Here is a 12,802-nt window from a genome sequence, read left to right on the forward strand (position 1 = left end):
ATCATTTTGCTCTGAGGTATTATCAGTTTACCTCTATTACCCAATCTGTCCCTTTATATTTATATTTTAACCAAACATGACAAACTTTATTTGCAATGTTTGATAGTAGTTAAATTTAATGTTTCTTCAAGTAATCACAGATGAAGTGAGGACCATTTCTTTAAGGTGTGTGCAAACAGATATGTATATACAGGGTGATTCACTACCAGTGCGACAAACTTGCAGGAGGTGTAGGGGGCACAAAGACGAATCGGAATCACATAGCATTGCAGGGTCCTAAATGCCTTCGTCATGCGGTAGAGGACGTTGAACGGGAGGTCGCGTGAACAGTGATCCCGCTGGAAGTCAGCATTTGCGAACCGTTTCTGTTGAAGAAACCAAGTAGCAAAAGTCCTCCGGAGTGGATAATCTGCAGGCTCCAATGATTGGACGCGTTGCAGATGGTATTAACTCATTTGGTTTGTTGACAGTATCCTCCATACAGTGGATTGGGAAATACCCAATCGTTGACCTATCGCTCGAGTACTCATACTCGGATTGCCTTCTGCAAGACGTAGGACATTCTCCTCATTGTCTGGCGTCCTCATCGTTCTGTCTCGATTCATGGTACTTCTCATAAAACAACTAGTCTCACGTAACCTTCTGTGCACACGTGCAAAAATCGTATGATGAGGAGCATGCCTGTGCAGGAAACGTTCCTGGTACAAGCGCAGAGCGGCGCACCCGTTACAGTCCGCAGCTCCATACGCGAGGTGCATGTCGGCCAGTTCAACATTTGAATACTTGTCCATCCTATCCTACTGCCTCGGGAACCGGTTCGCATATGCTGACTTCCAGCGGGATCGCTGTTCACGCGACCTCCCATTCAACGTCCTCTACCGCATGACGAAGGCATTTCGGACCCTGCAATGCTATGTGATTCTGATTCGTCTTTGTGCCCCCTACACCTCCTGCAAGTTTGTCGCACTGGTAGTGAATCACCCTGTATATATATATATGTTTATTTCATTATATAACACAGCACATTGTCATCATTTATGTATTACATAATAGCTACTCATATTGGCTTACTTATTAAGTTTTGCCACTGAAATTTTAGTCTGAAATGAGCCTAGTTCTAAACCTTCGTTAATCACTAATACTTTACGATCACCTTTTTCCATTGTATATGTCATTTTTCTGTGCCTTAAGTGCATCATCAGTTTTCCTATAACATTCAGCCTATCCCTTTATTTTTAGATTTACCAAAGCCACCCCATCTCTTTGTGGAAGCAGTATCTTGTGACTGGTGGGGCCACTGTCGAGTAGAAGGGTATGGATATTGTACTATCCCAATATCACCAGGTAAATTTATCTGTAAAATCATTATAAAATTAAACAGATTTTTAATTGAAAGAAAATTTCTACTAAATCCCATCTGCCCTACCTGGGGTGGATGGATCTATCCACTTAGCTTGAGAGAGGCAGCCGACCTTTAGCCGTAATTATGAGAGCATCTTTGGATTTAGGGGAATGTAGTTATATGGCAGTCACAGAATGGATTTGTTAAAGCGTAGTCTTAGCTGAACAATCTGATTGGATATTATGACACAGTAACAAACGAACTAGATCAGAAAATAATTTTGACATCATATTGTTGGGTTTCAGGAAAGCTTTAATATTCCATATAAGAGACTGCTCCACAATAGAAGCAATATGGCATTACGGGCAAGTTACTGCTATGAATGGCCCCAAGTGCCAAGCGATTCTGTGATCAAGTGACTTTTTGCTCTGAATTAGCGCTCTTTCTTGAAGTAGAAATCGTTTCCTTATTTAAAGCATTTATTAACACACAATTAAATAATCCATAGTAAAGAAAGCAACTTTACTAGATTAAGAAGGAAAGCAACCTTCTCTTTCCCTTTTATTTTCTGTATATATATATATATATATATATCTCTTAATTACTAACCTAGTGCTTGGTCACAGGGTGGCACTGCTCCTGCCTCCACGTGGCGGGGCCGGTAACCTGGAAGGGAAAAGCTCTCCCTTTCAGGGCGAAATGGAGTGAACTAACTCCAATACCCAAGAATCCACTGGGTCAACGGACCCGCATAGAACTGATCCAAGATATGAGAAATCTAGTTCTTTCGGAGACACCTCTAAGGCAATCAGAAAAGGCGATAGAAATGACTCTTTCTCCACAAAGAGATTAAAAACTGACTCTCAAGTTTTAATTTCTCCAACATATATTACTGTACACTCAAATACTGCAAATACTGAGAGAGCGGTAGGACAATTGTCACCCTTTCTCATACAAAAGACTCTTGAGAGTTATGTCGGCCCACCAAAACAAGTTAAAAGACTAAAATCAGGCGACATTTTGGTAGAAACGGCCAATGCTAAACACTCAGAAAAATTATTACAAATAACAACCTTTGCAGGAATACCAGTAATAGTATCCCCGCACAATACATTAAATACTTCAAAAGGTGTCATTACGGAATGGGACCTTCTAAATGTATCCGAAGAGGAAATTCAAATGGAACTTCAGGAACAAGGAGTCATCAGTGTTAAAAGAATTACAATTAAAAAAGAAGGGATAATCACCCCCACCAGGAATCTGTTACTCACTTTCAACACGCCTAAATCACCCAGATCAGTAAAAGCTGGATATCTACACTGCAATATAAGACCGTACATCCCGAATCCTCTCCGTTGTTTCAACTGTCAGAAGTTTGGTCACTCACAGACAGTATGTAGAGGAAAATTAACATGTGGAAACTGGTTCGCAAGAACATGCCACTTCTACTTGCACAGCTGGAAATCATAAATGTGTAAATTGTAAAGGAGATCATACTGCATATTCAAGGGAGTGTGAAATTTGGAAAAAGGAAAAAATGATACAAAAATACAAAGTAGAAAATGGAGTTTCATATCAGGAAGCTAAAAAGGTAATTGCAATAAATATAGCAAACAAACCTTCTTATGCACAGATTACCACAATCAAAAAGGCTCCGGAAATTAAACTACCCAATTCAAAATGTTGTGGCACACAAACGGATGTTACAATCCCCCCAGGAGAATCCATCTCAGAATGGGTTCGTGAGTTTTACAAACCATCTCCATCACAAAAACAAGAAAAGATTATCAATACTTCTTTATCTTTCCCACCAGATAATTCAGAAAATGTAAGAAGAAAAGCAAACAAAGAAAAGATAGGTAGTACAGGAAAAAAAGATTGCAGAACAAATGGACACGGATGCAAGAAACCAAGGAGAGGAACCAGTTCTCGAAATCTTTACTGAAGAAGAAATGGATACGGGTAGATCCTATTTTTCAAAAAAAGACAAAACCAAGGTAGACAAAAATAAATCAGCCCCAAGGAAGCAATCCGAGGGAACATCTAACCCCAAATGACAGATACGATTATCCAATAGAACTGTCGAGGTTTTCGCTCAAACACTAATGATGTTATAGATCTCATCACCCAGTACCACCCACTAAGTATCTGCCTACAAGAAACCTATTTAAAACCACAGGACAATAGTATAATCAAAAATTATATCACATATAGATAGGATCGCATAACGAATGGAACAGCGAGAGGAGGAGTTGCAATACTAGTTAACAGACATGTCCCTTCCCAAACAATACCATTGAACACACTATTAGAAGCAGTTGCAGCCCGTCTAGCAATAGGCTTCAATATTACCATAGCCTCAGTATATCTACCCCCTAATCAAGAATTCCGATTTAAGGATTTCGAAGAGCTGATCACTCAACTACCACCTCCATTCTGCATCTTAGGTGACCTAAATGGACATCACCCACTATGGGGCGATCACAAAATAGACCAGAAGGGTAAGCAAATAGAAAAATTAATTGTCGAGAACAACCTAATGATTTTAAATGACGGCACACACACATATTTCCACCTTCCATCAAAAAGCAGTTCTGCAATAGACTTATCAATCTGTTCCCCAACACTGTTCCCGATGACTAAATGGAGCGTGCACGAGACTCCATTGAGCAGTGACCACTACCCCATTATTTTGAAAATCATGGAAAAAATGCCATTCCAAGCCAATAGGCACCCCAGATGGAAAATATATGATGCAGATTGGGAAACATTCAAGATACTAGCCAAGCTAGACCGCAACATTATTAAAAGAGAATCAGTACAAACATCAGTAGCCTATGTTACTGATAGTATGCTTCAAGCTGCAGAAAAGACAATACCTAAAACATCTTCTAACATCAGAATATATCCAAAACCATGGTGGAACAAAGAGTGCCGGGAAACTAAAAAAGAGAGAAATAGAGCCTGGAACCTTTTTCGCAAAAATCCAACAACAGAAAATCTGATACAATTCAAGAGAGCCAGAGCCAAGGTCAGGAAAGTGCAAAAAAGCTGCTTGGATGAAATTTTCATCCACTATAACTATTTCAACACCAGCTACACTTATCTGGAAAAAGATTAGAAGGATGACCAACAATTCTCAATTAAACCACTCTCCATTGCTAAATTGGAAGGGACAGTTGATTACAAACACCTTAGATATAGTCAACGTGCTTGCTGAAAATTTTTCGAATACATCTGCTAATTGTGCATACCCCACAGCTTTCAAAACGTACAAGAAAGAGGCCGAAAAAATAAAATTAAACTTTTCTACCAATCAGTGTGAACAATACAACTTGCCATTCACGGCAGCAGAACTAAAACAAACTCTGCTACAGGTGAAAACACATCGCAGTCGGTCCAGATGAAATCCATTATGCAATGATACAACAATTAGATGAACAGTCCCAATTAGCCCTGTTAGATCTATACAACAAAATATACCTTGAAAATTCTTTCCCAAACAAATGGCACCACTCAATAATACTAGCTTTCCCAAAACAGGGAAAAGATCTCTCAGACCCACAGAACTACCGTCCTATAACTTTGACTAGCTGCTTAGGCAAGATCTTAGAGAAAATGGTCAACAATAGACTAACATGGTATCTAGAAAATAATGATCTTCTCAACCCAGAACAATTTGGCTTTAGAAAAAATCGCTGTACCTTGGATGTACTTATACAACTGGAAAATCAAGTAAGAAATGCTTTTCTCAGGAAACAACACCAAGTCATGGTTAATTTTGATATCCAAAAGGCATATGATACCACGTGGCGATATGGTATACTTAAAAGGTTACATCAACTTGGCCTTAGAGGACATCTACCCCTCTACATATACAATTTCCTTAAGAATCGGACCTTCCAAGTTCGAATGAACAATACACTTTCCAATATATTTTATCAAGAAGAAGGGATCCCTCAAGGATCTGTACTTAGTGCCACACTTTTTGCAGTCCACTTCAGCACAATAATAGAACAAATCCCAAACAATATCTTTACAACAGTTTATGCTGATGATTTCAGCATTTCTTATCAAGCGCAGCATATGAGGACAATAGAACGGCAATTGCAAGTAGCCATTAACAGAGTCATAAAATGGACAGAAAGAAATGGATATAGAATATCGGTACAAAAGACTGCATGTATACATTTCTGCAGAAAAAGGAATCTCCATCCTGACCCAGAACTCAGGCTGAAAGAACAGATCATCCCAGTTAAAAATAGTGTCCGTTTCTTAAGATTAGTTTTTGACAGAAAACTGACTTTCCTAGAGCATATCAGTCACATAAGAGTCCACTGTTTGAAGAAAATGAACATCTTGAAGGTCCTATCCGCTATATCCTGGGGAGCAGACAGGACAATCCTACTACGTTTATATCGCCTTCTCATTCGGTCCAAGCTAGACTATGGTGCCCCAGTCTATGACTCGGCAAGACGTAGTGCCCTGAGATGGCTCGACCCGGTACATCACTGCGCACTACATTTAGCCCTTGGAGCTTTCCGCACCTCACCTGTGCAGAGCCTGTACGCCGAAGCTCAAGAACCTCCTCTGCAAATCAGAAGACAAAATCAATTACTCTCTTATGCAGCTAAAATAAAATCCTTACCAGACCACCCTCTACAGAAAACTCTTTTTGCTTCTGAATGGGAACAACATTATCAGCAACAACAAAGAATCAATAAACCTGCGAATGTGAGATTAAAAAACCTTCTTCTCAGTAGAGAGCTTAACCTAGATAACATAAATTCACTGATGAAGCAGTCTACTCCACCATGGATAATCAGACAACCTTTATGTGACTCCTCCTTCCACATTTATATGATGAGAGCCTTGTCGATCAATTCGGCCCTGGAGGGATTGTGCAAGGCTCAAGGGGTAGAATTGTTTTCAGCCTGGACTGTACTTGTTAACAGGAGAGATTGCTTCTACAGGGATGGGATACACTTAAGTAGAAAGGGTGCAAGAATATTTGCTGATGCTGTCGAGGCAGTGTTAGGTGGGTCGGAAAACTGCTAGTTGTGGGGAATACAAGGACTAATAGATTAACAGTAGCCACTGGCAGAGGTGGAAGTGATTCTTGCACTGCTTCTATTGAAATGAGCAGAAGCCTGAAAAACAAGATGCAGGATATTTCAGAGACTGCTGGAAGTCATTGCGGTACAAGTAAACACATGGGTTGTGTTAGGGTAGCTAAGAATAGAAACAGGTGCATGTATACCTGCGTGTACACCAATGCTAGGAGTTTGGTAAATAAATTTGATGAATTTGAGGTATTGCTCAAAACATCAAAGGCAGATATTGTTGGGATATCAGAGACGTGGTGTCACACAGATATAAGTAATGCGGAACTGGAATTTGGGGAATACAATGTGTATAGAAAGGATAGACAGGACAGGAGGGGAGGAGGGGTTATGCTATTAATTAAGAAACACATAAAGTCCAAGGAAGTGAAGCCAGTCGACATCGATGGACAGGGCAGTGTCGAGTCAGTTTGGTGTGACATAAGCGTAGGGAAATCAAAATTGAGAGTAGGAGTGTGCTATAGGCCTAATGACTCTGATGAGTATAATACGATATTGTACAGGGAAATAGAGTGGGCCAGTAAATCAGAGAGTCTTATAATGGGGGATTTTAATTTCCCAGATATTGACTGGAATTTATGGGTTGGTCACTCGCACACTAGCAAGGCTTTTGTGGATTTATTGGATGATTGTTTTCTACATCAGCATGTTCGTGAGGCAACAAGAGGGAGCAATACTCTTGATCTGATTATCAGTAGTGATTCTTCATGCATTAAGAATCTGCAGATAAATGAACCACTAGGTGGCAGTGATCACAGTGTGTTGAAGTGGGATTTACTCAAGGAGGTAACTACCATCAGTGGTAAAGGGAAGGGTTTTTGTTTTCGTAAAGGCGACTATGATGGTCTGAGACAGAATTTAAATTCTATACAGTGGGACCAACTGATGATGTTACCAACAGCAAACTCAAAATGGGAAGCATTCAAGGAACTAATCTTGGAGGCTACCAGGCTTTACATACCAACTAAGAAATATTGTTCAAGGTTTAGGCCTAAATGGTTGTCAGATGAACTAATGAGACATGTGGCAGAGAAGAAAAATGCATGGGATACATACAAATTAATGGGTGACATGGAAGCCTATGATAGATATAAGTTGGTCTGTAACCAAGTCACAAAGGAGATTAGGCAGGCAAAGGCAGATTATGAGAAATCTTTGGCAAAGGATGCAAAGAAAAACAGAAAAGAGTTCTTTACATATTTAAACTCGAGAAGGAAAGGGATGAATCAGATTGGTCCACTGGATATTGATGGTTCAACAGTTGAGGATCCTGCTCAGGTGGCTAACAATCTAAACGAGTATTTTGCATCTACATTCACGCATGAGGAGTTATTCAGGAAGGAGAATGATGTAGGTAAAGTAAACATTGGCAGTGAGCTGGATGATTTTGTAATAACTGAGAGGAAAGTGGAGGAGAGATTGTTGAGGATAAACATAAAAAAGGCACCTGGGGTGGATGGGATCTATCCAGTTATATTAAAGTAGGCAGCAAAGGAAGTAAGCAAACCCCTAGCCATAATTATGAGAGCTTCTTTGGACTCAGGGGAGGTACCCATAGATTGGAGATGTGCAAATGTAACCCCAATTCACAAAGGAGGATCAAAGGCTGACACAAGTAATTATAGACCTGTTAGTTTAACTTCTGTTCCAGGTAAATTAATGGAGGCACTGGTTAAAGAAGCACTGCAGGATCATCTAGACAAGAATTCAGTTATAGCTCAGACGCAGCATGGTTTTGTTAAGGGCAGGTCTTGCCTGACCAATTTGATTGGATACTATGATATAGTCACAAAAGAACTGGATGCAGGGAATAACTTTGATATTATATATTTGGATCTTAGAAAGGCTTTTGATACTGTTGCACATGGAAGACTGCTGCACAAATTGGAGCAGTGTGGCATTGGAGGCAAATTGCTGCTATGGATAAGTGGATGGTTGAGTGGCAGAAGACAGAGAGTGGTAATCAATGGACACTGCTCAACGTGGACTAATGTTATTAGTGGAGTTCCTCAGGGTTCAGTGTTGGGTCCTTTGTCGTTTTTGGTGTTTATGAATGATATTGATGATGGGATATCAAGTTTAATGTCCAAGTTTGCAGATGATACAAAGGTTGGCAGGGTTGTTAAGGATACTACTGAAGCTATGCTGCTGCAACAGGATCTGGAAAGGTTGAACAGATGGGCTGAGAGGTGGCAAATGAAGTTTAACATTGACAAATGTAAAGTACTACATATGGGAAAGAGTAACCCCAGAGCAACGTATCAACTCTGCGGTACTACACTGACAGTGATGGAGAATGAAAAGGACCTGGGGGTAATTGTGCAGGCAGATATGAAGTTCTCTGAGCAGTGCAGACGAGCTGCAAGAGTAGCTCATGGTGTCTTGTCAATGATATACAGGAATTTTTCTTGCAGGGATAAGGAGGTGATTATTCCCTTGTATAAGGCAATGGTTAGGCCACATCTTGAGTACTGTATACAGGTCTGGAGGCCTCATTTCAAGAAGGATGTAGAGCTGCTGGAACGGGTACAGAGAAGGGCAACAAGATTAGTGAATGGAACAAAGGGTTGCTCTTACGAAGAAATGCTTAAGTTTTGCAAATTACAGAGTCTGGAGACTAGGCACCGGCGAGGTGATCTGATAGAGGTGTATAAGGCTTTGAATGGTTTGAGCATGCTCAATGCCAATGGGATTCTTCATCTTGCTCAGAATAATCACCTCAGAGGGCATAAATTCAAATTGAGGAAGAACGGATGTCGGATAGATGTGCGGAAATTTGCCTTTGGCCGGCGGGTGGTTGGTTGGTGGAACCGACTTCCATCACTTGTTGTTGAAGTTGATAGCCTAAGCAAATTTAAAGCTCAACTGGACAGGTGTTTCGAACGAACGGAGGGGTGAAATGGGAGTGGTGTGTGTTTTTTTTTTTTTTTTGGCTGATGCTGAATAAGCTTGCTTTCTTGCATCATATGCCTCTACTAATGCTAATGCTAATGCTAATTTCGAGCAAACAAATCCTTTCTCATATAAACCATCAACAGCTGCACGCTGCTTATAAGGCACAATTTTCAGATCATTGCTTTCTATATACAGATGGATCCAAAACTGATTCTCATGTGGGAGCGGCAGTTTACTTTTCTGACATCACATTGGCCCAAAAACTCCCAAAAGACTGTAGCATTTATACCGCAGAACTGCAAGACATTATGTTAGCACTAGATGAAATCGACCATTCAAGTTTTCAAAACAGCATAATTTTTACTGACTCCCATAGTTCCATGATGGCAATACAAAATATCAGTTCTAACAAACATCCCCTACAACAGCAGATTCAATACAAAATATCAAAACTCCTTGAACAACGTCGTAACATTAGATTTTGCTGGATCCCAAGCCATGTCGGAATACATGGTAACGAACAAGCAGACAGAGCTGCCAAAGACACTAACAACAATATTTCTGCATCAGAATATATCCCTTTCTCAGACTATAAACACGTTATTGATCACAGTGGGATATATCACTGGCAGCAGCAATGGCAAGTACTTACCACTAACAAATTGCATCAGATTAAAAGATTACTCCAACCATGGAAATCCAGCATTCAGAAAAATAGACGCGATGAAGTGATACTTGCTAGGTTAAGGATAGGACACACGTATTTCAGTCACTCTTATCTTTTGCGAGGAGAGGATCCCCCTCTATGCCCTGTATGTCACACACAACAAACAGTAGAACATGTACTGATTACTTGTCCAGCTTTTGCAGATGAGCGCCGAAACTCCTTCAAAGAACTAAACAAACATCACTCCCTCACTCTCAAAACCATACTGGAAGATAGAAAAAATATAGCAGATGTTTTTCAGTTCCTCAAGAAAATAAATTACTACAATCAAATATAAAACTAAATATTATCTCTAAAGCAAGCTATAGTCATTCTCTGTTACTCTTGGAAATCATTAGCAGCAATATATGAATTAAAACAAAACCATTATATAAAATATAAAATTTAACAGGCGCATTTTAGCCGCAGTAGCTCTTGCGCCAAGAATTCTTAAATCAAATCAAACTGCTATGAATAAAGGGCTGGTTAAGCAGGAGAAGACAGAGTGGTTGTTAGTGGGAACGACTCTTCTTGGAATAATGTTATTAGTGGCTCAGGGTTCAGTTCTAGGCCCATTGTTATTTTCTATATTTATTAATGATATTGAGTAGGGCATATCAGGCTTAATGTCTAAGTTTCCAGATGATACAAAAGTTGGCAAGGTGACAGTAATCAGGATATGTTATTGCAAAAAAGATGTAGCAAACTTGGCAGATAAGCTGAGAAGTGGCAAATGAAGTTAACATTGACAAATGCAAGGTAAATAAGGGTACTAGTAGTAATTCCAGATAGCATATGAGCTTTGTGGTACAACACTAACGGGTAGTGAACAAGACCTGGGGATAATTGCAATCAGACATTGAAGTTCTCCGAAAAATGCAGAAAGGATACCAGGACAGTTCTTGCAGTGTTGTTAATGATATACAGCAATTCTACCAACATGGATAAGGAAGAAATTTTGTTGTTGTGTAAGGTAATGGTAAGGCTGCATCTTCAGTTCATAGGCGCCTCCGTAGCCAGGTGGGAAGGAGCAGCAGTGCGTAGCACATGCTTCTTGATTAGACCGGGGTTCGAGCCCGTCACCACCAAATACGGAGGGTGCGGAAAGGTCAGGGAATGACCACCGCATTTCCTGGAGCAATATGGCCTTAGTTGCTAATGCTCCTAAAAGCCAAATAAACAAATCTTCAGTTCATACAAGTTTCGAAGCCTCATTTTAGATGTTGATCTGTTGGAGCAGGGCAATGAGATTAGTGAGGGAAACAAAATGGTACCTTACAAACAAAAGCTTCAGTTCTGCAAATTACAGAGTTTAGAAATTAGGTAGCTGCAAGAACTGATTGAAAGGATTGAGAAAACTAAATTCTGACGGCATTCTTCCTCTTGCACAAATACACATGAGTGGGCATAAATTTAAATGGAAGAAGGATGGTTGCAAGATAGATGCACGTCAATATACTTTCAGCTAGTAGGTAGGTGATTGTAGGAACAAACTTCTAATGCCATGAAAGTTAGTTTGAATAAATTTACAGTAGAACTAAGATTATTAGTATATTTAGACAGCTGACATTTGGCAATCATTTCTGTGTTTTGTTTTTTTGTTGGAGCTATATATGCTTGTTGCTTTCTTTATAATTTATCACTACTGACAATCTATTTCTCAACTAGAATACTGGGGTGGGTATAAAATATAATATTGTATAAGTACATATATTTAATTCTTTAAATGTAAACTATTTGTCAATGCACCTTAAATAAAAAAAAAAAACTTCATGACTAGAAAAAAATTCAAATAAATTAGAAAATATTAGATTACTCAAAAACGTCAATGTGATATTTGTGTCTCATTGTGAGAACAAATTCCTCTATATAAGCATTAGCATTAGTTGAGGCATATGCTGCAAGAAAGCAAGCTTACACAGCATCAGCCAAAAAAAAAAAAAAAAAAACCTTCCCATTTCACCCATCTGGTCACTCCAAATGTTTGTGTAGTTCAGCCTTAAATTTATTTAAGCTATCACCTTCCACAACAACAGATGAAAGTCTGTTCCAGCAATCAACTACCCGCTGGCTAAAGGCAAACTTCTGCACATCTATTCTACAACTGTCTTGCCGCAATTTGAATCTATTTCCCCCTCAGGTTCTTAATCTGAGCAAGCGGAAGTATACCATCATCATTGAGCCAGCTCAAACAATTCAAGGCCTTATACACCTCAATCAGATCACCTCACAGGTGCCTAGTCTCCAGATGCTGTAATTTGCAGAACTTAAGCCTTTCTTCGTAAGCGCATCCCTTTGTTCCTCTCACCAATGCAACTCTACATCCTTCCTAAAATGCAGCCTCCAGACCTGTATACAATACTCAAGGTGTGGCCTGATCATTGCTTTATACAGAAGGATAATCACCTCCTTGTCTCTGTTAGCAGAATTCCTATATATCATTGACAAAACTCCATAACCTGCTCTGGCAGCCCATCTGCACTGCTCAGAGAAGTTCATATCTGACTGCACAATTACCCCCAGGTGTTTTCCACCTCCCTGAGTGTAGTACCACACAGTTAGTACATTTCTTTTGGGTTACTGCATTTGTACTACATTTGGAGTACTTTGCATTTGTCAATGTTAAACTTCAGTTGCCACTTCTTAGCCCATCTGTCTAACTTTTCTGGATTCTGTCTTTATGTCATTAACAACCTTGTCAACACCGAACTCTGGGGGAGCTCCTCTCATAACATT

At 39.7% G+C, this 12,802-nt stretch overlaps 1 protein-coding gene across 3 annotated transcripts in view; it reads left to right on the top strand.

Moving 5' to 3' along the window:
* LOC150085169 (tectonic-like complex member MKS1) overlaps positions 1–12,802 on the top strand; it is a 502,024-nt gene that overhangs the window by 432,294 nt on the left and 56,928 nt on the right. For all 3 annotated transcript variants that reach the window (XR_016546919.1, XM_090373059.1, XM_090373060.1), the window contains one exon: positions 1,240–1,344. Coding sequence is in view for 2 of the 3 variants with exons in the window: in XM_090373059.1 (XP_090229185.1) it covers positions 1,240–1,344 (105 nt within the window). In the remaining variant the exon portion in view is untranslated. The remainder of the gene's footprint in view (positions 1–1,239; positions 1,345–12,802) is intronic.

This window comes from Mastigoproctus giganteus, chromosome 5 (assembly GCF_048544385.1).
Source record: "Mastigoproctus giganteus isolate SK-2022 chromosome 5, ASM4854438v1, whole genome shotgun sequence".
Taxonomy (NCBI): domain Eukaryota; kingdom Metazoa; phylum Arthropoda; class Arachnida; order Uropygi; family Thelyphonidae; genus Mastigoproctus; species Mastigoproctus giganteus.